This window comes from Rattus norvegicus, chromosome X (assembly GCF_036323735.1).
Source record: "Rattus norvegicus strain BN/NHsdMcwi chromosome X, GRCr8, whole genome shotgun sequence".
NCBI lineage: Eukaryota > Metazoa > Chordata > Mammalia > Rodentia > Muridae > Rattus > Rattus norvegicus.
Genome location: NC_086039.1, coordinates 144,725,205 through 144,750,052, shown reverse-complemented (window position 1 = coordinate 144,750,052; position 24,848 = coordinate 144,725,205). Strand labels below are relative to the sequence as shown.

The 24,848-nt window shown below is 41.6% G+C and overlaps 1 protein-coding gene across 11 annotated transcripts in view; it reads right to left on the bottom strand.

The window, feature by feature from the left end:
* Window positions 1-3,144: 3,144 nt before the first annotated feature.
* Magec2l1 (MAGE family member C2 like 1) overlaps window positions 3,145-24,848 on the bottom strand; it is a 181,594-nt gene continuing 159,890 nt past the window's right edge. For 10 of the 11 annotated variants that reach the window (XM_063280355.1, XM_039100415.2, XM_039100416.2 and 7 more), the window contains 2 exons: window positions 4,943-5,016; window positions 3,145-4,865 (listed from right to left, as the gene is read on the bottom strand). In XM_063280355.1, coding sequence (XP_063136425.1) covers window positions 3,545-4,804 — 1,260 coding nt within the window. In that variant the 5' untranslated portion in view covers window positions 4,805-4,865; window positions 4,943-5,016 and the 3' untranslated portion in view covers window positions 3,145-3,544. Of the gene's footprint in view, window positions 4,866-4,942; window positions 5,017-10,051; window positions 11,850-24,848 lie in introns of those variants that run through there. The other variant, XM_063280358.1, reaches the window with a different exon arrangement.

Here is a 24,848-nt window from a genome sequence, read left to right as displayed (position 1 = left end):
CTGCCCTGGCGACTCCACCCTAGTCTTAAGCCACCACACATTTATCCTCTCTTAAATTGCTTTTGATCAGGTATTTGGTCACAGAAACAAGGAAAATAGCAATATACCAAGAGGTTCCTATTTTACACTGCTGTTTATAATCTATAACCCCCAATCAGTCACTGTCTCTGCCTCTCCCTCTCTCATACACACACACACACACACACACACACACACACACACACACACACACACACACACACACAATTAAAGTTCCCAACTTGATTTGAAAAATATTAAAACTTTATTCTTAAGGCTGAAAAAAACTGCAACTAGTATTTGTCTAGTGTCACTTAAAAACTTTTTTTTTTCATTTTGTATTTTTACTAGTATAGCCTCCTTCACTGGAATCAGAGGAAATCCATGTTACAGGAGCCTACTTCTCTGAGTTTTCCCATTTAACTTTTTTTCCCGTTTTTTTTTCTTTATTAACTTGAGTATTTCTTATTTACATTTCGAATGCTATTCCCTTTCCCGGTTTCCAGGCCAACATCCCCCTAACCCCTCCCCCTCCCCTTCTATATAGGTGTTCCCCTCTCCATCCTCCCCCCATTACCACCCTCCCCCATTATCTTTTTAATTGGTTAGTTTATTTATTTACATTGCAAATATTACCCTCCTTCCCGATTTCTCCTCTGAAAATCCCTACCCTATGCCCCTCCCCCTGCTTCTATAACCTAGCTCCCCTACCCACCTACCCATTCCCTCCCACCTCCCTGCCCTGGCATTCTCCTACACTGGGGCATCAAGCTTTAACAAGACCAAGGGCCTCCCTCCCATTGATATCAGATAGGGCTATCCTCTGCTACATGTGCAGCTGGAGCCATGGGTCCCTCCATGTGTACTCTTTGGTTGGTGGTTTAGTCCCTGGGAGCTCTGGAGGTTCTGCTTGATTGATACTGTTATTCTTCCTATGTGGTTGCAAACCCCCTCAGCTTCTTCAGTCCTTCCCCTAACTCATCCATTGAGTCCCTGGGCTGAGTTCGATAGTTGGCTGCAAGCATCCGCATCTGTGTTGGTCAGGATCTGGTAGAGCCTCTCAGGAGACAGCTATATCAGGCTCCTGTCAGCAAACAGTTAAAATAAATTTCTTGAATTAGCACCTGTTACCCCAGGACTCAGGATACAGAAGCAGAATAGTATAACAGACAAGCTAAGGCTATGTAGAGAGATCCTGCCTCAAAATGCCAAAGCCACATCAATTTGATCAAGAATAACATGGTAAGTATCCTTCGATTAAAAGAAACTTAGGGGAAAGGCAAGAAAAGAAAAAGATAAAAACCCAAGTTATTGAATATGATCCACAATTTGTTATGTAGTATGTTTTACCAAGCTCTTGACTAATTTGATACTACCTCCTTGTCATCTAGGATATTTGGGAATGGAGACGGAAGGGCCAGTAACATAGCTCAGAGAGTAGAGAGCTTTCCTGCAGTGTCCCAGGTCCTGGGTTTAATCCCTCAAAATGCATAAACCACCAAGGTAGCATACACCTGAAATTTCATCTCTTGGGTATTGGAGGCAGGTGGATATGAAACTCAGTCATCCTTAGGTACACAGTAATTTTGAGGACAGCCTTTCTACATCAGACCTTATATTTATAAAAAAAAAAAAATAAGAGAGCGCCAGCGTAGAAACATGAGAACAATGTGGACGCAAAATGAACTCCTGTCCAGCACTGCCACTTACCAGCCATGTGATCCCATGATCTTGTATGCAATTTCCAAGCACTGAAGCGTATATTAGCTCTTTGTGGAGCAGGCTTTAACAATCATGCCATATAGGACTGTTGGAATATATAGGCTATGAGTCATCTGGCACAGTGTCTAAAGATAATTGTGTTGATAATGAATGTCAGTTGAGTTTGAATATTAATTTGACCACATACCTATCCACGTAGGGGAAAATGTGCTCTACAGGAGAATCAATATCAAATCAACCCAAAAACACAGCTTTCCAAATAGTCAAGATACTGTCTCTCTAAAAAGTAAACTATTTGGGATGTGAATAACTCTTACCAAACTGAAGAAACTTGAAGACCTGAGATTTAAAAAAAACAAAAAAAAAAAAACAAAAAAAAAACAAACAAAAAAACAAAACATTGCCTCCTCTCAGCTACTTACCTTCTGATATACTAATTATATTGCCACCAGATCCTAGAGACTGGTTAAATTTGGCCAAACTAGAATCCCTTGGTTCTGGCTCTCCCAGGCAAAAAGAATGGTGGTAGTCTGGAGATCTTGAAGCAGCACCCAAGGATTCTTACCCTGTTGTCTGGAAAACCCATATAGAAATCTGTTCGGCCTTGTGGGCCAGTGTATAAAGCTCAATATAACAGTGTAAGGCCATAATCTCAGCACTTTGGGAGTGAAAGCAGGAAGATTAGTTCAAAGCCAGCCTAATCTACATGAGATCCTATTTTAAAAATCCAAGACAAATAAACAAAAAATTTCTTAGTGCAGACAATAAGTTTAAGCACACCAGGGAAAAATCTAAGGATGCCTAACTTTCAAACTTCACTCAGGGATTCTTCCCTAGTTCAGCTGGAATTTCAAGGGAACAAATTAATTATTTCGAATCTAGGATTTTCTCTGGGGCATCATTGGCTCGAAGTATGTGCACTTGAGTGATAAATGCCATTTCACTTCTCAGCTTGACCCTTCCTTTTGCTTATATATTGTCTTCTCCGTGTTCCTAATAAAACAGCTGTACCTTTACTCTATCCATCTTTAGAAAGGGGATGTGGTCATTTATCCTCACAGGCCTCCCAATAAACACACATATTCCAAACAAACAAGCAAACAAACAAACAAACAAACAAATCCAACTTTGAGCTAGAAATAACTCAGGTCTTAAGAGCATTTGCTGCTCCTGCAAAGGACTTAGGTTATCAGCATCCATACCGTGGTTCACAGACAGCTGAAACTACAGTTCCAAGGCAATTGGTGCCATCTTCTAACTTCTGTGGGCCCCAGGCACACATGTGTTAAACATAAAGTCATTCAGGCAAAAACACTCATACACATAGAAAATGAAATAAACACAACTTGAAAAATATATCCAACTAATGTTTGGCAAATAAATCAGTGAGCAGAGATCATAAGATTTATTACATTTTTCCTATTTTATTAAACAAATCACTTTAGGTACACATTTTAGAGTTGACTAGAAGGATTAAAGGAACCCAAAGATTAACCATTGAATAGTTCCTCTTTATTTCCACAAAACCAGATAAGACAATAAAGAAATTATAAGCACTCACAAACTCACATTGCAAAGATGATGTAACACACATTAACTACAATTGGAGAAAGTACCCATAAAGGAAAAATAAAGAAACAACTATCATTTTGAACCAAAACACGAAGTTGCCCCACACTGTGTTCTACACATACCCACATTAAACATGATCCTCCTTTACTGAAAATTGTGCTTGTCCTCTTTCAAACCAGATATTAGGCTGCCTCATGTTGTTATCAACATGGTACTAAGCTGAGGGGCCGTTTCAAATTCCGGCTCTGCCTTCCTCATCTCTGAATGCCTCACTATATAAGGATGAGAAATGAGTTGGGGCCCTACTTGTAAGCTTGGCCAAAAACTCAAGAACTTTCATCTTGGTGGTTTCAGAGTAGGCTCTTGGACCCCATAAGAACTGATAGCGTGGAGGATAACTCTTGGGCACCTGCTGATACTTCAGGTAATTTTGGTGCACTAAATCTATAGTGAGGAACTCCCTGGGCTCCCCATAAATGAAGTGCTCCTTCCCATCATATATTCCCATCATATTCAGGAATTCCCACATGCTTTCTTCAGAGGCACAGTTTCCCTCTATGAATATCACACCCAGAATAACTATCAGGAAGCCATTTCTGGGCAGTCGCTGGTTGTCAGTCATCGTGTCTTCATATGTGAGGCCAAGTGTGTTGGTCAGAACATAAGAACTGCTTACAGCATCATTTTCCTTTATATCAATGCCAAAAATCATCTCCAAGCACTTAGAAGCTTCCTCAAAGATAATGGGGAATTGATTCTCATAGTCTTCTGTGACAACTGTGAGCATTTCCACCTTTTTGATGGGTTCCTTCTTTCTATATTTGAGGATCAGGAGATTCACCAGTTCAGTCACCTTTTGGTTTTGGCGTTTTCTCCATGAGAAAGTATTTAAACTCTCTTCTTCCTGGCTGCTGTATTCTTCATCCAAGTTGCTACATGACGTGAAGGTGTACAAGCTCTGATGACTTTGGGAAATATTCATCATCCAGGCAACAGACTCTTCCATCCCATTGGGATTGCCCCAGATCAGAGGATGAGATGAGAAGGTGGAAGGTGGGGAAGGACAGGAAGGTAAAGAGATCTTTAAAGTGGCAGATAATGTGAAAGACACCGTGTCACCATCAATGGTCTCCCATTCCTCCTCCTCAATATCTTCTTCATACTCTTCCTGTTCAACTTCTTCTTCCTCTTCCACTTCCTCTACATCTCCTTCTATTTCCTCCTCTTCCAATTCTTCTTCCACTTCCTCCACTTCTATTTCCTCCTCCTCTCCTGTTCCTTCCTCTTCCTCTTCATCATCATAGTCTTCTTCCTCCCCCTCTTCCTCTTCCTCCTCTTCCTCTTCCTCCATTTCTTCCTCCTCCTCTTCTATTTCTTCCCCCTCCTCTTCCATTTCTTCCTCATCATCTTCCTGTTCCTCATCAGGCAATATATATATTTCAAAAGCATCCTGAAAAACCTTCTCAAGGCTGAAGTATGGATAGTATGGCATAATGGATCAAACTTGTTTATGGCAGTATATACAGGAGTGTGGGTGAATGAATCCCACTGACCTGGGGGAGAGAAAGGTAGTGTGAGTGGCTTCAGTTCAGAATTTCCTTCCCGATGGTTCTAACAAAAGCATACTCACAGGACTCCTTTGTACGTTGATGTCCCCGACGTCTGCGAGGCTGTCGCTTTCTTTGTTGATTTTCCTATTGGAACCTAAAGATGGATATGAGAAAGGTCCTCAGTATTTAGGTCACAGGAAGATCCTATATCTAAGGCCTATAGTAAGACATGTCTCTAGGTACCTGGGACCCTTTGGTTCTGGGCTTTGTGTAGCGTACTTGGTGCATATTCAGGATATGCTTCTCACCTTGGCTACTTTACTTCCTGAACTTTTCCTAGTCTGTGATTTGAGGGAATATAACTCACATCAAGGCCTTCACCACCATTTCTCATAGCTCTTTAAAATGAGCTGAGAGGACCTCCCCCACTGCAGGCTTCAAGAACAACCCTAAACTGCCCACTGCAGCTAGGTTGGACATTACTCTGAAATTACCAGAAGTCCAGGTATATGGTCCCCTTTGAGTTTACCTTTACTCTGGCAAATCTTAGATCCTACTCACCTTCTGCCACTGAGAAAACCCCTAAAGATAACAGCTTACACTCCTGAGACAAAGAAAATAAAGCATGGGAATCCCATCCCCAAGCACACCTGTCAAGGAACTCCCTGAGATGACAGTTAAGAAATGACCAAACTCTGGGTTCTATCTCCTAAATGAGAGATATATTCATTTCTCAATCTGAACCTGTCAGAGCCTGGAGCTGTATCATCTACTGACCACGGTTTGCTCCTCTGGGCAATGCTTTGAGATTACCAAGATAGAGAAGACTATGTACCACATCTAATCACGCCCCTCAGGGCATCCAATAAACTGACAGTCAGCATGGGAAAGGTAGGAGCAGATAGACTTTCAGTCCTAGAAAGGGGCACAGTACCCTCAGATCTCAGAATCCTTAACCCCTGGCAGTCGGGAACTTGACTCCTCACTTTACTGACCTGATGGGTCATCTAATTATACTATTGACTCTTCAGACCAACTTCCTTAGGTCTCTGAGAATGCAAGAAGACACAGAAAAGATACTAAACACTCTGCTAAGACCACAGACTTATACAAAGGCTTTCCTTCACCTCCCTGGAAGACTTCATACAAACCTAAAATGGCACTGACACCTGTCCAGGATCTGTTAGGTTAAGGGCAACAGTCCTACTTGTGAGGGAGTTGCCTGTGTCCTTTAGCAGGACCTGCCGTAGTCTCTTTTGACCTGAAGAGTGTCTGTTTACCAAAAGCTCACCGTCTGGAAACACTACAGCCCCCTGGCTCTTTGCAGAGCTTGTAGGAGAAGACAGAGTCCATTCCATTAGATCACCACAAACTATATCCTCTTCCCTAGGCTGGACATTAGGTGAAGAAGTAAAGAAGGGGAAAGGGGAGTAAGGGAGGGAGGAGTAAAACTTCTATCCTCACAGGGGGACCTTTAATTTGATGCCAAGCAAGTCAAGGGCTTGTCTCTACACTCTAACCCTCACAGAATTTTACTTCCTCAGGATCAAAGCCCTTTTCCTTGACACATCACCCAGAAATAAAAAGTGTCACATCTGACAGATCTTGCTTGCAATATCCTAAGGTTTACACCTGTTGAGTGTGGGGCCACCTCACTCTCAGATTATTATCACCATGAACTTTTTCTTCCAATACTGATTTCAAGAGTGGGTTTCAACCCTGAGATTCCACCTAACACCAGTCAGAATGGCTAAGATCAAAAACTCAGGTGACAGCAGATGCTGGTGAGGATGTGGAGAAAGAGGAACACTCCTGCATTGTTGGAGGGATTGCAAATTCGTACAACCATTCTGGAAATCAGTCCGGAGGTTCCTCATTAAATTGGACATTCCACTACCTGAGAACCCAGCTATACCTCTCTTGGGCATATACCCAAAAGATGCCCCAACATATAACAAAGACACATGCTCCACTATGTTCATAGCAGCCTTATTTATAATAGCCAGAAGCTGGAAATAACCCAGATGCCCTTCAACAGAGGAATGGATACAGAAAATGTGGTACATCTACACAGTGGAGTACTGCTCAGCTATCAAAAACAATGACTTTATGAAATTCGTAGGCAAATGTATAGAACTAGAAAATATCATCCTGAGTGAGGTAACCAAATCAAAAAACAAAACAAAAACAAAAAATAAAAAAAAAACATGGTATGCACTCACTGATAAGTGGATATTAGCCCAAAAGCTAGAAATACCAAAGATAAAGTCCACAGACCACATGAAACTCAAGAAGAAAGATGACAAAAGTGTGAATGCTTCAGCTCTCTTTAAAAGGGGGAACAAAATATTCATAGGAGATGATATGGATACAAAGTTTTGAGCAGAGACTGAAGGAATGACCATTCAGAGCCTGTCCCAACTGGGTATACAGCCCATTTATATACAGCCACCAAAACTAGATAATAGTGATGAAGCCAAGAAACGCATGCTGACAGGAGCATGATAATAGCTATCTCCTGAGAGACTCAGCCAGAGCATGTCAAATACAGAGGGGAATGCTAGCAGCAAACCATTGAACTAAGAATGGAGTCCCTGTTGGAGGAATTAGAGAAAGAAGTGAAGGAGCTGAAGGGACTTGAAACCCCATAAGAACTAAAGTACCAACCAACCAGGGACTAAACCCAGGGACTAAACACTACCCAAAGACTACACATGGACAAACCCATGGCTCCAGCTGCATGTGTAGCAGAGGATGACCTTGTTGGGTACCAGTGGAAGGAGAAGCCCTTGGTCCTGCCAAGGCTGGACCCCACCCCAGTGCAGAGGAATGTCAGGGGGGTAAGAAGGGAGGTGGTTGGGGATGGGGAATACCCTCATAGAAGAAAGGGAGGGGGATAGGATAAAGGGCTTATGGCCAGGGAACCAGGAAAGGGAATGACATTTGAAATGTAAATAAAAATATCCAATAAAAAAAGAGGGTTTCTCCACAGCCCCTACCCCCAACTCACAACCAAGCATTGTAGCTAAATTGGCCCTAATAGGATCTTGGAACTTCTTTGAAAAGGTGCCCTGGCCATCTTTGAAAAATCTTTATGTCTCTGAAAAGCTAGTCAAATGTAAAATGTGGCCATATCTCATACCTCTGTCCAGGGTCTCTTAGGGTTGATGGCTGTTAATGTACCCCTTGGTTTTACTAGGAAGAGAGGTAAAATCCTCTGATAACCCTCAGGCTATTTACTTTGCTTTCTCTGCAAGACAAACTTCAATTCCCTGCTGAAGTGACAAAGCACATCTAGAGCTGTTGTCCATATCTTGAATGCATGGTAGAGTTTTTATGAGGCCTCTCTGTCTACAATAGAGCTGTAATTTGTCCTCAAGGGATTTATATTTACTCCTAACAAGCCATGTGCAGCTTCTATTCTGTTCATGTGAGGGTGTCTTTCTCCATTCAAGGGTCCCATCTCTTTCACATACCAGAAAAAGAAAGAGAGAGGGAGGGAGGGAGGGAGGGAGGGAGGGAGAGAGAGAAAGGAGAACCCAGTCTCTGAACCTGGGATTTCTCCAGACCAAACATTATAGGTTAGTTTCTCTGAGGCTTGCACTATCTGTTGTTGTGTGTGCACCCCTCAGTCTCGTCTCAAAGTACTCTCCATCATGAAGACTAACTGGCCTCCTGCAGTAAGCCTGGCCTCCTCCAGAACAAACACTGATTCCTTCTACGTTCAAAGTCTAAATACCATAGCCCAGAAGCCAGACTCTGAGCCTGCAGTGTAACAGCAAAGGGAAAACAGGGCTGAGGCTAAGGGCTGAGGCTCTCTATAGCTACAATCAGAAGCCTTCTCACTCCTCAACCAGGTTTTCATTTTAATGCCTGGCAGGGTCAGCCCACCTTCCTCTGCTGAGTGGAGGTAAGGTCCTTGGGGCTCCTCCATATCCAATAACTCTCTACCTTGTAATTCTCAGAACTAACAGTCAGGGCCTTTCAACACCCCTAGGAAGTTCTATTCCTCCTCTACCAGGGTGTGTCCTGATCATATAAGACCCAGTACTTAACCTTCCCTTTCCTGATGCCAGTAGATGAAACCCCTGAAATGGCAAGGCCCACAGGCTTGTCCCTTCCTAAAGCATCCTAGGGGCAAGGCATGAACAGATGATACCACCATCCCAACATCTATAGGGGAGAGGAAGGTTTTCAGTACCCCATGCCCTGCAGTTTCCCCATCAAGTCCAGGACTTCTCTACTTATCTGAGTCTAGCTAACTCAAAATGCCTCACCTCCCTTGGACTCTCAACATAGGATTTGGGAATGAGTCTAAGCCATGACCCAACATGGAGCCCCTAATAAAAAGTGGAGCTAAGCTTTCTATATCTCCCACTTCTGGGAGTAAGATGGAATCCTCAGAAACGATACTATCTTAACAGGGCCTGGAACTGCTTGTGGACATCTGTCCGTGATACCTCTGGGCAGATACCTTTGCATGAAACTAGGACTCCTGTAACCTGTGCACAGTCTACTTCCAAAAGCCTCACTTCCCTTAAGACACTCACACATGCAACTTGGAAATGATTATTACATGACCCAGCCTAGAGCCGCTAAGAAAAATAAGATAAAACATCATATTCCTGGTTAGCAGGGAGTGGGGAGGTTTTCTAACCATTCCTTGGAGTCCTCCATATCCTCTGTCCTGTGACATTCATTTCTCAAGACTGACCTAAGTCCAGTCTCCTTCGAAACAGCCTCACTTCCTCTGAAGAGCACAACTCCCATAGAAAGCTGTAAACTATACACACCAAATACAACCAGGCTGGAGCCACCCAACGACTCGATACAAATAGAATTAATTCTCCCTATTTCTCTCAACGACAAGTCTCTCATTCTTACATCAGTCTTCTAGCACAAGAGTGGGCCCCCTCTCCCTGTTGACAGAAATTCCAAAGTCCTCCCAAAAAAGTTTGCCTCTCTTGAATTTCCAACATTGGGGGAGGGGGACAGCTTTAAAGTGAAGAGCTTCTATGCAGCAGAAAGCCTCCTGCAGAATAACTACTGGGAAGGCAATACTAGCACAGGCAACATGTTTGGGAGAGGAAAAGGTTCCAAGCCCACCCCCAGGGGCTACCCTTTAATATGCCCAAGGCTAGGACTCCCTCCTTGCGGACCGGAGTCCAGCTTTCACAACAAAAACTTACCTCTCTCCCCACAAGAAATAAATCAGGAGCTCGAGGCGGTTTTCCCTCAAACTATGGAAGAGCAGCTGACTAGAAGAGCCACCGTGGGCGGGACTTCCAGTCAATTTCCTGTTTTCCCTTAAATGATTGGCCAGGTCTAAGACCCCTCCTTCTGCAGCTGTGAAGTCATGGGCTTCAGAATCTCCAGAGAGAATTCTGGAAACAGTACATCCGGGCACCAGGGAGCCAGAATTGTGTACCCATGGGCATCGGAAATGGATGATTGACAGCCAGGCGGGACAAATGTTTTATCTTAAGGGAGAAGACCCCTATAGATTCCTCACGTGATAACCTAGCAAGGCTCAGAATGCCATCCTCTGCTACCCTAGCAAACCTAAATGACTTTGTTAGATGAAACATACTTTATTCATTCAGATTTCCAACATGGAAGTTACAGTATGAGCACCACACGATAGTATGATTACTGCAGGAGGGAATGGCTAGAAAGTCTGCTATATGTAGACTCTCGAGCTCAGCCCTGGCTTGGGAGACCTGGCTTTGCACTAGTCTACAATGCCATTTTTCTCTCATCTGGACCTGAGGTCTCTGGAATTTAAGCAACCTGTCCATTCGGGAAAGCCAGCAAGGGACAAGTAAGGAAACAATCAGTTTTTAAGCCCCAGGGCTTCCCAGAGCTTATAAATTAGATAGAGTGAGGTTGAGGACAGTGTTCAGCCAGAGAAAGTAGGAATAACTATAGTCTTTCCCAGATTGTTTGTAGTTAAACCTGACAAGGCATAAATCCTATTCTTTTTGCTGACTGCATGATCAGTCCTTCAGACCAACGTCCTCATTTTCCTGAAGATTTCCAGGTAGGAAAATAAAAGCGTGGGTACTTCTGGCAGACTTTTCTACCTAGACCTCCTCTGGCCAACATTCCCCAGGGTCTCTCAGAGCTCAAGCTCCCAAAAAGGGCAGATGGGCCGGGCTGACTGTTGGGCAATGGGAAGTCTCCTAAGACCCCCAATTGTAGGATTTAACAACTGCCAAAGCCTGCACTCCTTTCTCTGCTGAAGTATGCTTCTTGTTTCCAAACTATGGCCTTTACCTCCTTGGAAGGTCCTTCCTTACAAAACGAGAACTGAAGAGGCCTGCTCGTCATTAATCTTCCTCTGAAGTGTTCCAGGACTTGTGTCAGCAACAGAGTGACATTCTGAGGGATATTCTCTGCTCAGAGTGAACTAACAGGTTGATCTCTTAGTCCTCGTTCTTGGAGGTCCTTATAATGCATCCCTCCCTACCATCTCTGAACGTTTGCTTATCCCAAAAACTTAACAGAATTGTTTTGAGTTCTGGGCTAGATCCTAGAAGGTGGAGAAGCCACATACATGACGGCACAGAACACCTCCCCTCGGGCCCCAACAACACACACACATGCACGCACGCACACATGCACACAGTCTCTTCCCCAGTGAAGGCCTTGGACTTTGGAAACATTTTCACCTGAAACCTTTTTAAAAAGGTGATTGAGAATAATTCAGTTTATAGTTTTTAGAGATACTTAGATGTTAGTAATTAAGTCATGGAAGGAAGGAATGAGAAACATGGAAATGAGGGAATAAAGTATGAATGAAAGAGAAAGTACATCAGTTAACTTATGAGAGGCAACATAGCAAATAAAGTAAGCATAGAAAAGGATAATGAAGTCAGAAGAGCCTAGTCAGATGAGACAAGAGCTAAAACAAAACTACAAAGCCAATGAAGTTCAAGAGTGTAAATATAAATAAACAAACAAACAAATAAATAAATGTATTGAAATAGGAACTATAGATTCAGTCAATATTTCTTCCCTTTTTGTTCTGAAGATATCTTTCTAATACTTTGATTGTTTTCTGTCTAAGGCTGGGCAGGTGTGGAGAGGGCTGATATGCTTAATAATTCAAGTTAAGTCTATATGTTCATCCTGCTAAGAATGTCTTCTGTGGAGTCCTCTATGTTCTGTAGGAATTCCCTGAGACCCCCCACCCACCACCTTGCTTGCAATTACAACCAAACCTAATCTCTGATATGCTGAAGGATCTTATTTTTTTAACCTGGGGTTTTCTGTGACTCCAAGCTCTGTTATGGTATAAAAGGCCCACCCATGTTTGTGTTCACTTTTGAGCCTGGATGCTCTTGTTCTAGACAGTTTTTCTTCCCCTCACTACTGCATGGTTTTTGCCTCAGGCTATTCCTACTCATTGGTGTAAACTGTTCACAACTCAGCGCACTTCTTATGTCCCTCTATTGCCAGATGCCAAGCCAGTGGTAGGGGAATGGCCTTCTCAGCCTGTTCATTCTCAGAATTTCTACTTCATGGTCCCTTCTGCCTCAATTTCTACAGCCAGTGGTGCTGTCCTACTCTCAAGCCATGATATACGCAGCCCCTCTTATGTCTCCACAACCAGGTCAGTCTCTCTCCAGGTTGCCATTTATACAGTACATACATCTAGAAGTGGATCCTACCTCCATGACAGCTACCACTGCCCGAGACCCAGTACAAGTAGCACAGGTAATTCAGAGAGAAATATGTAGATCTCAGCTTGAGTTATTTCTTTTATTCTTCACTTCTTTCTCTCATTGAAGTAGAATCTGGTTTTTGTTTTATGTGGTTTGGTTATTTAGTCGTTTGCTTATCCTGTTTTCTACCATACAGAAGCAGTTTCTTATCCACCCTCTTACTTAGAACACATTTTTGATATTTGACCAAACATTTAAAAAATCAAGTAATATTATTTCTCTTAAAACTATGTTATTAACCTACAATGAGTTGGCAATGTGTCTGCTATAAAACAAGCTAACAAATAGAAAAGGCCAGTGTTGGGAATGGCTTATTTCTTTGGGAATAGTTGACCAGTGAGATTCCACAGACCCCAAAACTGTATAGATTGTTGCTAATTCTGTGGGTTATACTTTAAACTTGATGGTAAGAACAGATTGCTGAAGATATCAGAACATGAATGGTAGGAAAGCTAGAATGAGTTGGAAACTACATCCCCACTGGCTAGTTTCATAGTTCTTGGAGGTAGTATGCATGCTAATAGAAGGGAAAGTAATCATCAGTCTTATCCAGCTGCAAACCAGAGCTACAGTAATAATTGGTCTGGAAAGACATGTTCACTGGCATAATAGTGGCACAAACAATATGGGAGTATTCAAGTACTTCCTGATTGGAGATAAGTCCCATTTCAAAAGCTGAAACCCATAGCTGGTACCATTATTAGACTAAGAAGCTGTGGCTACAGTGAACAAAGGCCCTAGATGATTAATATACTGATATTTCTCCGCCAAAGTGACATAATATTAAGCAGACTCCTCCTAATGATTTATTGTTATGCCCGTAGATTAGTGCATCAGTAAGCTTTCATCAGAACAGCTTCCTTTTGTAATAGATGGCAAATAACACACACACCAAATTAATCAAGGTTCAGACAATAGGAAATTAAGGAATACTCAAACGTAGTTGTGGCATTTGTGTCACAAACCCTCCTCCCAAGACAAGAATCATTGCAGAACAGGGGTAGAAAGAGTGTAAAAGTCAGATGTAGTAGATGACTCTACAGAAACGTTTCTGGGTCCACCATAGTAATGTCTAAACACACAGCAATTATGACAGCCTAACAAGACCTATGAAAGCTTAAGCCAGATCAAATCCCAAAATGCAGAGTAGAGCTGAGTACAAAGTCCCACACCTAGCCTAGGAATAATAACTCCTAATCAATAGCTGCTAGGAAAGGAAAATTTCAGTTTTCTTTACAAGGATACCTCCTGGCAAATCAATCATGTTCCAGTAGAGGACTACTGGATTATATGAGAAGCACAAATGGGACTTGAATTAGTTTTTAAAAATGAAGAGAAAGAGAGAGAGAGAGAGAGAGAGAGAGAGAGAGAGAGAGAGAGGAGTTCAAAGTTGGGGGGGTAAGAAAAGTGGGTGGAGTGGAAGGGGAAGCCCTCGGTCCTGCTAAGACTGAACCCCCAGTGAACGTGATTGTTGGGGGGAGGGCGGTAATGGGGGGAGGATGGGGAGGGGAACACCCATAAAGAAGGAGAGGGGGAGAGGTTAGGGGAATGTTGGCCCAGGAACCGGGAAAGGGAATAACATTCGAAATGTAAATAAGAAATACTCAAGTTAATTAAAAAAAAAAGTGGGTGGATTTTGGAGAAGTTAGAAGGTACAAATGATGAAAGCACCCTGCAAAAAATTCTCAATAGGCTAAGAAAAGCAAAAACAAACAAGTTAACATGTAAATCTAAAAGTACTGAGAATTCAAAGATCTAGATATAACATTAAAAGATTAAACTATATAAAAATATTTTTTAAAAATTAAATAGTGTAAGCTTCCACACTCAGTCTATAAAATAAACATTACCCCAACACAAAAACTGGACAAAAGCACAACTCCTACCAGAAACAAAACAAAAATAAAACTATAAGTCAATATTTCCCATGAATAGGGAGCCCCTGGGCAGCACCCCATGAGCGAACCTGAGCCTCGGGACCACAGGTAAGACCAAATTTTCTGCTGCAAGAAAGCTGCCTGGTGAACTCGAGACACAGGCCCACAGGAACAGCTGAAGACCTGTAGAGAGGAAAAACTACACGCCCGAAAGCAGAACACTCTGTCCCCATAACTGACTGAAAGAGAGGAAAACAGGTCTACAGCACTCCTGACACACAGGCTTATAGAACAGTCTAGCCACTGTCAGAAATAGCAGAACAAAGTAACACTAGAGATAATCTGATGGCGAGAGGCAAGCGCAGGAACCCAAGCAACAGAAACCAAGACTACATGGCATCATCGGAGCCCAATTCTCCAACCAAAACAAACATGGAATATCCAAACACACCAGAAAAGCAAGATCTAGTTTCAAAATCATATTTGATCATGATGCTGGAGGACTTCAAGAAAGACATGAACACACTTAGGGAAACACAGGAAAACATTAATAAACAAGTAGAAGCCTACAGAGAGGAATCGCAAAAATCCCTGAAAGAATTCCAGGAAAACACAATCAAACAGTTGAAGGAATTAAAAATGGAAATAGAAGCAATCAAGAAAGAACACATGGGAGCTCTCTGCTCCCAAACCCCGTGGGAGAGAGACCTCACCGCCTGATCAAGTGGGCACTCCTGAGGCTGCAGAGCGGAGGAGACCACCAACACTGCCCACCCCTGCCCACATCCCTGGCCCAAGAGGCAACTGTATAAGGCCTCTGGGTTCCCGTAGGGGAGGGCCCGGGAGCGGCAGGACCCCTGCGCCTGAGACACTGCCGGAACCTGAAGGAAACAGACCGGATAAACAGTTCTCTGCACCCAAATCCCGTGGGAGGGAGAGCTGAACCTTCAGAGAGGCGGACACGCCTGGGAAACCAGAAGAGACTGCACTCTGTGCACATCCAGGCGCCAGAGGAAAACACCAAACGCCATCTGGAACCCTGGTGCACGGAGGCTCCCGGAAGGAGCGGCACAGATTTTCCCGGTTGCTGCCACAGCGGAGAGGACTTAGGCAGTACCCCACGAGCAAACTTGAGCCTTGGAACCACAGGTAGGACCAACTTTTCCCCTGCAAGAAACCTGCCTGGTGAACTCAAGACACAGGCCCACAGGAACAGCTGAAGACCTGTAGAGAGGAAAAACTACACGCCCGAAAGCAGAACACTCTGTCCCCATAACTGGCTGAAAGAAAACAGGAAAACAGGTCTACAGCACTCCTGACACACAGGTTATAGGACAGTCTAGCCACTGTCAGAAATAGCAGAACAAAGTAACACTAGAGATAATCTGATGGCGAGAGGCAAGCGCAGGAACCCAAGCAACAGAAACCAAGACTACATGGCATCATCGGAGCCCAATTCTCCCACCAAAGCAAACACGGAATATCCAAACACACCAGAAAAGCAAGACCTAGTTTCAAAATCATATTTGATCATGATGCTGGAGGACTTCAAGAAAGACATAAAGAACTCCCTTAAAGAACAAGTAGAAGCCTACAGAGAGGAATCGCAAAAATCCCTGAAACAATTCCAGGAAAACACAATCAAACAGTTGAAGGAATTAAAAATGGAAATAGAAGCAATCAAGAAAGAACACATGGAAACAACCCTGGACATAGAAAATCAAAAGAAAAGACAAGGAGCTGTAGATACAAGCTTCACCAACAGAATTCAAGAGATGGAAGAGAGAATCTCAGGAGCAGAAGATTCCATAGAAATCATTGACTCAACTGTCAAAGATAATGTAAAGCAGAAAAAGCTACTGGTCCAAAACATACAGGAAATCCAGGACTCAATGAGAAGATCAAACCTAAGGATAATAGGTATAGAAGAGAGTGAAGACTCCCAGCTCAAAGGACCAGTAAATATCTTCAACAAAATCATAGAAGAAAACTTCCCTAACCTAAAAAAAGAGATACCCATAGGCATACAAGAAGCCTACAGAACTCCAAATAGATTGGACCAGAAAAGAAACACCTCCCGTCACATAATTGTCAAAACACCAAACGCACAAAATAAAGAAAGAATATTAAAAGCAGTAAGGGAAAAAGGTCAAGTAACATATAAAGGGAGACCTATCAGAATCACACCAGACTTTTCGCCAGAAACTATGAAGGCCAGAAGATCCTGGACAGATGTCATACAGACCCTAAGAGAACACAAATGCCAGCCCAGGTTACTGTATCCTGCAAAACTCTCAATTAACATAGATGGAGAAACCAAGATATTCCATGACAAAACCAAATTTACACAATATCTTTCTACAAGTCCAGCACTACAAAGGATAATAAAGGGTAAAGCCCAACATAAGGAGGCAAGCTATACCCTAGAAGCAAGAAACTAATCATCTTGGCAACAAAACAAAGAGAATGAAAGCACACAAACATAACCTCACTTCCAAATATGAATATAACGGGAAGCAATAATCACTATTCCTTAATATCTCTCAATATCAATGGCCTCAACTCCCCAATAAAAAGACATAGATTAACAAACTGGATACGCAACGAGGACCCTGCATTCTGCTGCCTACAGGAAACACACCTCAGAGACAAAGACAGACATTACCTCAGAGTGAAAGGCTGGAAAACAATTTTCCAAGCAAATGGTCAGAAGAAGCAAGCTGGAGTAGCCATTCTAATATCAAATAAAATCAATTTTCAACTAAAAGTCATCAAAAAAGATAAGGAAGGACACTTCATATTCATCAAAGGAAAAATCCACCAAGATGAACTCTCAATCCTAAATATCTATGCCCCAAATAAAAGGGCACCTACATATGTAAAAGAAACCTTACTAAAGCTCAAAACACACATTGCACCTCACACAATAATAGTGGGAGATTTCAACACCCCACTCTCATCAATGGACAGATCATGGAAACAGAAATTAAACAGAGATGTAGACAGACTAAGAGAAGTCATGAGCCAAATGGACTTAACGGATATTTATAGAACATTCTATCCTAAAGCAAAAGGATATACCTTCTTCTCAGCTCCTCATGGTACTTTCTCCAAAATTGACCATATAACTGGTCAAAAAACGGGCCTCAACAGGTACAGAAAGATAGAAATAATCCCATGCGTGCTATCGGACCACCACGGCCTAAAACTGGTCTTCAATAACAATAAGGGAAGAATGCCCACATATACGTGGAAATTGAACAATGCTCTACTCAATGATAACCTGGTCAAGGAAGAAATAAAGAAAGAAATTAAAAACTTTTTAGAATTTAATGAAAATGAAGGTACAACATACCCAAACTTATGGGACACAATGAAAGCTGTGCTAAGAGGAAAACTCATAGCGCTGAGTGCCTGCAGAAAGAAACAGGAAAGAGCATATGTCAGCAGCTTGACAGCACACCTAAAAGCTCTAGAACAAAAAGAAGCAAATACACCCAGGAGGAGTAGAAGGCAAGAAATAATCAAACTCAGAGCTGAAATCAACCAAGTAGAAACAAAAAGGACCATAGAAAGAATCAACAGAACCAAAAGTTGGTTCTTTGAGAAAATCAACAAGATAGATAAACCCTTAGCCAGACTAATGAGAGGACACAGAGAGTGCGTCCAAATTAACAAAATCAGAAATGAAAAGGGAGACATAACTACAGATTCAGAGGAAATTCAAAAAATCATCAGATCTTACTATAAAAACCTATATTCAACAAAATTTGAAAATCTTCAGGAAATGGACAATTTCCTAGACAGATACCAGGTATCGAAGTTAAATCAGGAACAGATAAACCAGTTAAACAACCCCATAACTCCTAAGGAAATAGAAGCAGTCATTAAAGGTCTCCCAACCAAAAAGAGCCCAGGTCCAGACGGGTTTAGTGCAGAATTCTATCACACCTTCATAGAAGACCTTATACCAATATTATCCAAACTATTCCACAAAATTGAAACAGATGGAGCCCTACCGAATTCCTTCTATGAAGCCACAATTACTCTTATACCTAAACCACACAAAGACCCAACAAAGAAAGAGAACTTCAGACCAATTTCCCTTATGAATATCGACGCAAAAATATTCAATAAAATTCTGGCAAACCGAATTCAAGAGCACATCAAAACAATCATCCACCATGATCAAGTAGGCTTCATCCCAGGCATGCAGGGATGGTTTAATATAAGGAAAACCATCAACGTGATCCATCATATAAACAAACTGAAAGAACAGAACCACATGATCATTTCATTAGATGCTGAGAAAGCATTTGACAAAATTCAACACCCCTTCATGATAAAAGTCCTGGAAAGAATAGGTATTCAAGGCCCATACCTAAACATAGTAAAAGCCATATACAGCAAACCAGTTGCTAACATTAAACTAAATGGAGAGAAACTTGAAGCAATCCCACTAAAATCAGGGACTAGACAGGGCTGCCCACTCTCTCCCTACTTATTCAATATAGTTCTTGAAGTTCTAGCCAGAGCAATCAGACAACAAAAGGAGATCAAGGGGATACAGATCGGAAAAGAAGAGGTCAAAATATCACTATTTGCAGACGACATGATAGTATATTTAAGTGATCCCAAAAGTTCCACCAGAGAACTACTAAAGCTGATAAACAATTTCAGCAAAGTGGCTGGGTATAAAATTAACTCAAATAAATCAGGTGCCTTCCTCTATACAAAAGAGAAACAAGCCGAGAAAGAAATTAGGGAAACGACACCCTTCATAATAGACCCAAATAATATAAAGTACCTCGGTGTGACTTTAACCAAGCAAGTAAAAGATCTGTACAATAAGAACTTCAAGACACTGAGGAAAGAAATTGAAGAAGACCTCAGAAGATGGAAAGATCTCCCATGCTCATGGATTGGCAGGATTAATATAGTAAAAATGGCCATTTTACCAAAAGCAATCTACAGATTCAATGCAATCCCCATCAAAATACCAATCCAATTCTTCAAAGAGTTAGACAGAACAATTTGCAAATTCATCTGGAATAACAAAAAACCCAGGATAGCTAAAGCTATCCTCAACAATAAGAGGACTTCAGGGGGAATCACTATCCCTGAACTCAAGCAGTATTACAGAGCAATAGTGATAAAAACTGCATGGTATTGGTACAGAAACAGACAGATAGACCAATGGAATAGAATTGAAGACCCAGAAATGAACCCACACACCTATGGTCACTTGATTTTTGACAAAGGAGCCAAAACCATCCAATGGAAAAAAGATAGCATTTTCAGCAAATGGTGCTGGTTCAACTGGAGGGCAACATGTAGAAGAATGCAGATCGATCCATGCTTATCACCCTGTTCAAAGCTTAAGTCCAAGTGGATCAAGGACCTCCACATCAAACCAGACACACTCAAACTAATAGAAGAAAAACTAGTGAAGCATCTGGAACACATGGGCACTGGAAAAAATTTCCTGAACAAAACACCAATGGCTTATGCTCTAAGATCAAGAATCGACAAATGGGATCTCATAAAACTGCAAAGCTTCTGTAAGGCAAAGGACACTGTGGTTAGGACAAAACGACAACCAACAGATTGGGAAAAGATCTTTACCAATCCTATAACAGATAGAGGCCTTATATCCAAAATATACAAAGAACTCAAGAAGTTAGACCGCAGGGAAACAAATAACCCTATTAAAAAATGGGGTTCAGAGCTAAACAAAGAATTCACAGCTGAGGAATGCCGAATGGCTGAGAAACACCTAAAGAAATGTTCAACATCTTTAGTCATAAGGGAAATGCAAATCAAAACAACCCTGAGATTTCACCTCACACCAGTGAGAATGGCTAAGATCAAAAACTCAGGTGACAGCAGATGCTGGCGAGGATGTGGAGAAAGAGGAACACTCCTCCATTGTTGGTGGGATTGCAGACTGGTAAAACCATTCTGGAAATCAGTCTGGAGGTTCCTCAGAAAATTGGACATTGAACTGCCTGAGGATCCAGCCATACCTCTCTTGGGCATATACCCAAAAGATGCCTCAACATATAAAAGAGACAAGTGCTCCACTATGTTCATCGCAGCCTTATTTATAATAGCCAGAAACTGGAAAGAACCCAGATGCCCTTCAACAGAGGAATGGATACAGAAAATGTGGTACATCTACACAATGGAATATTACTCAGCTATCAAAAACAACGAGTTTATGAAATTCGTAAGCAAATGGTTGGAACTGGAAAATATCATCCTGAGTGAGCTAACCCACTCACAGAAAGACATACATGGTATGCACTCATTGATAAGTGGCTATTAGCCCAAATGCTTGAATTACCCTAGATCCCTAGAACAAAGGAAACTCAAGACGGATGATCAAAATGTGAATGCTTCACTCCTTCTTTAAATGAGGAAAAAGAATACCCTTGGCAGGGAAGGGAGAGGCAAAGATTAAAACAGAGACTGAAGGAACACCCATTCAGAGCCTGCCCCACGGGTGGCCCATACATATACAGCCACCCAATTAGACAAGATGGATGAAGCAAAGAAGTGCAGACCGACAGGAGCCGGATGTAGGTCGCTCCTGAGAGACACAGCCAGAATACAGCAAATGCAGAGGCGAATGCCAGCAGCAAACCACTGAACTGAGAATAGGTCCCCCGTTGAAGGAATCAGAGAAAGAACTGGAAGAGCTTGAAGGTGCTCGAGACCCCAAAAGTACAACAATGTCAAGCAACCAGAGCTTCCAGGGACTAAGCCACTACCTAAAGACTATACATGGACTGACCCTGGACTCTGTCCCCATAGGTAGCAATGAATATCCTAGTAAGAGCACCAGTGGAAGGGGAAGCCCTGGGTCCTGCTAAGACTGAACCCCCAGTGAACTAGACTATGCGGGGAGGGTGGCAATGGGGGGAGGTTTGGGAGGGGAACACCCACAAGGAAGGGGAGGGGGGAGGGTGATGTCTGTCCGGAAACCGGGAAAGGGAATAACACTTGAAATGTATATAAGAAATACTCAAGATAATAAAAAAAAAAAAAAGATCACCAGTGTAAGGGGAAGCCCTGGGTCCTGCTAAGAATGAACCCCAATGAACATGATTTTTGTGGGGAGGGCGGCAATGGGGGGAGAATGGGGAGGGGAACACCCATAAAGAAGGGGAGGGGGAGGGATTAGGGGGATGTTGGCCCGCAAACCGGGAAAGGTAATCACACTCGAAATGTGTATAAGAAATACTCAAGTTAATAAAAAAAAAAAGAAATACTCAATAAAAAAAGAGAAAAAAAGAGAAACAGATGAGTAGGGAATTAGTTGCTAAATGACAGGCATCTTAAAAACTGAGAAAAAAATGATGAGAAGAAAGTTCCATGTCCTATGTTGTTTTCTGAATGTTACTACCGTTCATATATTTGGACATTACTTCCTTACTCTGTTTATATCCTGTATCCAAACATAATCTCCATCCATTGCCTGATGATATGTTGCTATATTTGTTTTAAAAATTGAATGTATCCTCAATGTGACCCATTCTCTCAATCCATTTTGTGGTACTCATACAATGTAACCAAGGTTCAGAATTTGTAACAAAAATGCACTGACCTAGATTTCTAAAGACTGAATTGTTCAAAACCACAGTAGTTATACTGTTAAAAAAAATCCAAATCTTGCTTTAAAAAAAAAAAAAAAAAAAAAAAAAAGAAGGAACACATGGAAACAACCCTGGATATAGAAAACCAAAAGAAGAGACAAGCAGCTGTAGATACAAGCTTCACCAACAGAATACAAGAGATGGAAGAGAGAATCTCAGGAGCAGAAGATTCCATAGAAATCATTGACTCAACTGTCAAAGATAATGTAAAGCAGAAAAAGCTACTGGTCCAAAACATACTGGAAATCCAGGACTCAATGAGAAGATCAAACCTAAGGATAATAGGTATAGAAGAGAGTGAAGACTCCCAGCTCAAAGGACCAGTAAATATCTTCAACAAAATCATAGAAGAAAACTTCCCTAACCTAAAAAAAGAGATACCCATAGACATACAAGAAGCCTACAGAACTCCAAATAGATTGGACCAGAAAAGAAACACCTCCCGTCACATAATTGTCAAAACACCAAACGCACAAAATAAAGAAAGAATATTAAAAGCAGTAAGGGAAAAAGGTCAAGTAACATATAAAGGGAGACCTATCAGAATCACACCAGACTTCTCGCCAGAAACTATGAAGGCCAGAAGATCCTGGACTGATGTCATACAGACCCTAAGAGAACACAAATGCCAGCCCAGGTTACTGTATCCAGCAAAACTCTCAATTAACATTGATGGAGAAACCAAGATATTCCATGACAAAACCAAATTTACACAATATCTTTCTACAAATCCAGCACTACAAAGGATAATAAATGGTAAAGCCCAACATAAGGAGGCAAGCTATACCCTAGAAGAAGCAAGAAACTAATCGTCTTGGCAACAAAACAAAGAGAATGAAAGCACACAAACATAACCTCACATCCAAATATGAATATAAAGGGAAACAATAATCACTATTCCTTAATATCTCTCAATATCAATGGCCTCAACTCCCCAATAAAAAGACATAGATTAACAAACTGGATACGCAACGAGGACCCTGCATTCTGCTCCCTACAGGAAACACACCTCAGAGACAAAGACAGACACTACCTCAGAGTGAAAGGCTGGAAAACAACTTTCCAAGCAAATGGTCAGAAGAAGCAAGCTGGAATAGCCATTCTAATATCAAATAAAATCAATTTCCAACTAAAAGTCATCAAAAAAGATAAGGAAGGACACTTCATATTCATCAAAGGAAAAATAAACCAAGATGAACTCTCAATCCTAAATATCTATGCCCCAAATACAAGGGCACCTACATACGTAAAAGAAACCTTACTAAAGCTCAAAACACACATTGCACCTCACACAATAATAGTGGGAGATTTCAACACACCACTCTCATCAATGGACAGATCATGGAAACAGAAATTAAACAGTGATGTCGACAGACTAAGAGAAGTCATGAGCCAAATGGACTTAACGGATATTTATAGAACATTCTATCCTAAAGCAAAAGGATATACCTTCTTCTCAGCTCCTCATGGTACTTTCTCCAAAATTGACCATATAATTGGTCAAAAAACGGGCCTCAACAGGTACAGAAAGATAGAAATAATCTCATGCGTGCTATCGGACCACCACGGCCTAAAACTGGTCTTCAATAACAATAAGGGAAGAATGCCCACATATACGTGGAAATTGAACAATGCTCTACTCAATGATAACCTGGTCAAGGAAGAAATAAAGAAAGAAATTAAAAACTTTTTAGAATTTAATGAAAATGAAGATACAACATACTCAAACTTATGGGACACAATGAAAGCTGTGCTAAGAGGAAAACGCATAGCGCTGAGTGCCTGCAGAAAGAAACAGGAAAGAGCATGTGTCAGCAGCTTGACAGCACACCTAAAAGCTCTAGAACAAAAAAGAAGCAAATACACCCAGGAGGAGTAGAAGGCAGGAAATAATCAAACTCAGAGCTGAAATCAACCAAGTAGAAACAAAAAGGACCATAGAAAGAATCAACAGAACCAAAAGTTGGTTCTTTGAGAAAATCAACAAGATAGATAAACCCTTAGCCAGACTAACGAGAGGACGCAGAGAGTGCGTCCAAATTAACAAAATCAGAAATGAAAAGGGAGACATAACTACAGATTCAGAGGAAATTCAAAAAATCATCAGATCCTACTATAAAAGTCTATATTCCACAAAACTTGAAAATCTTCAGGAAATGGACAATTTCCTAGACAGATACCAGGTATCAAAGTTAAATCAGGAACAGATAAACCAGTTAAACAACCCCATAACTCCTAAGGAAATAGAAGCAGTCATTAAAGGTCTCCCAACCAAAAAGAGCCCAGGTCCAGACGGGTTTAGTGCAGAATTCTATCAGACCTTCATAGAAGACCTCATACCAATATTATCCAAACTATTCCACAAAATTGAAACAGATGGAGCCCTACCGAACTCCTTCTACGAAGCCACAATTACTCTTATACCTAAACCACACAAAGACACAACAAAGAAAGAGAACTTCAGACCAATTTCCCTTATGAATATCGACGCAAAAATACTCAATAAAATTCTGGCAAACCGAATTCAAGAGCACATCAAAACAATCATCCACCATGATCAAGTAGGCTTCATCCCAGGCATGCAGGGATGGTTTAGTATACGGAAAACCATCAACGTGATCCATCATATAAACAAACTGAAAGAACAGAACCACATGATCATTTCATTAGATGCTGAGAAAGCATTTGACAAAATTCAACACCCCTTCATGATAAAAGTCCTGG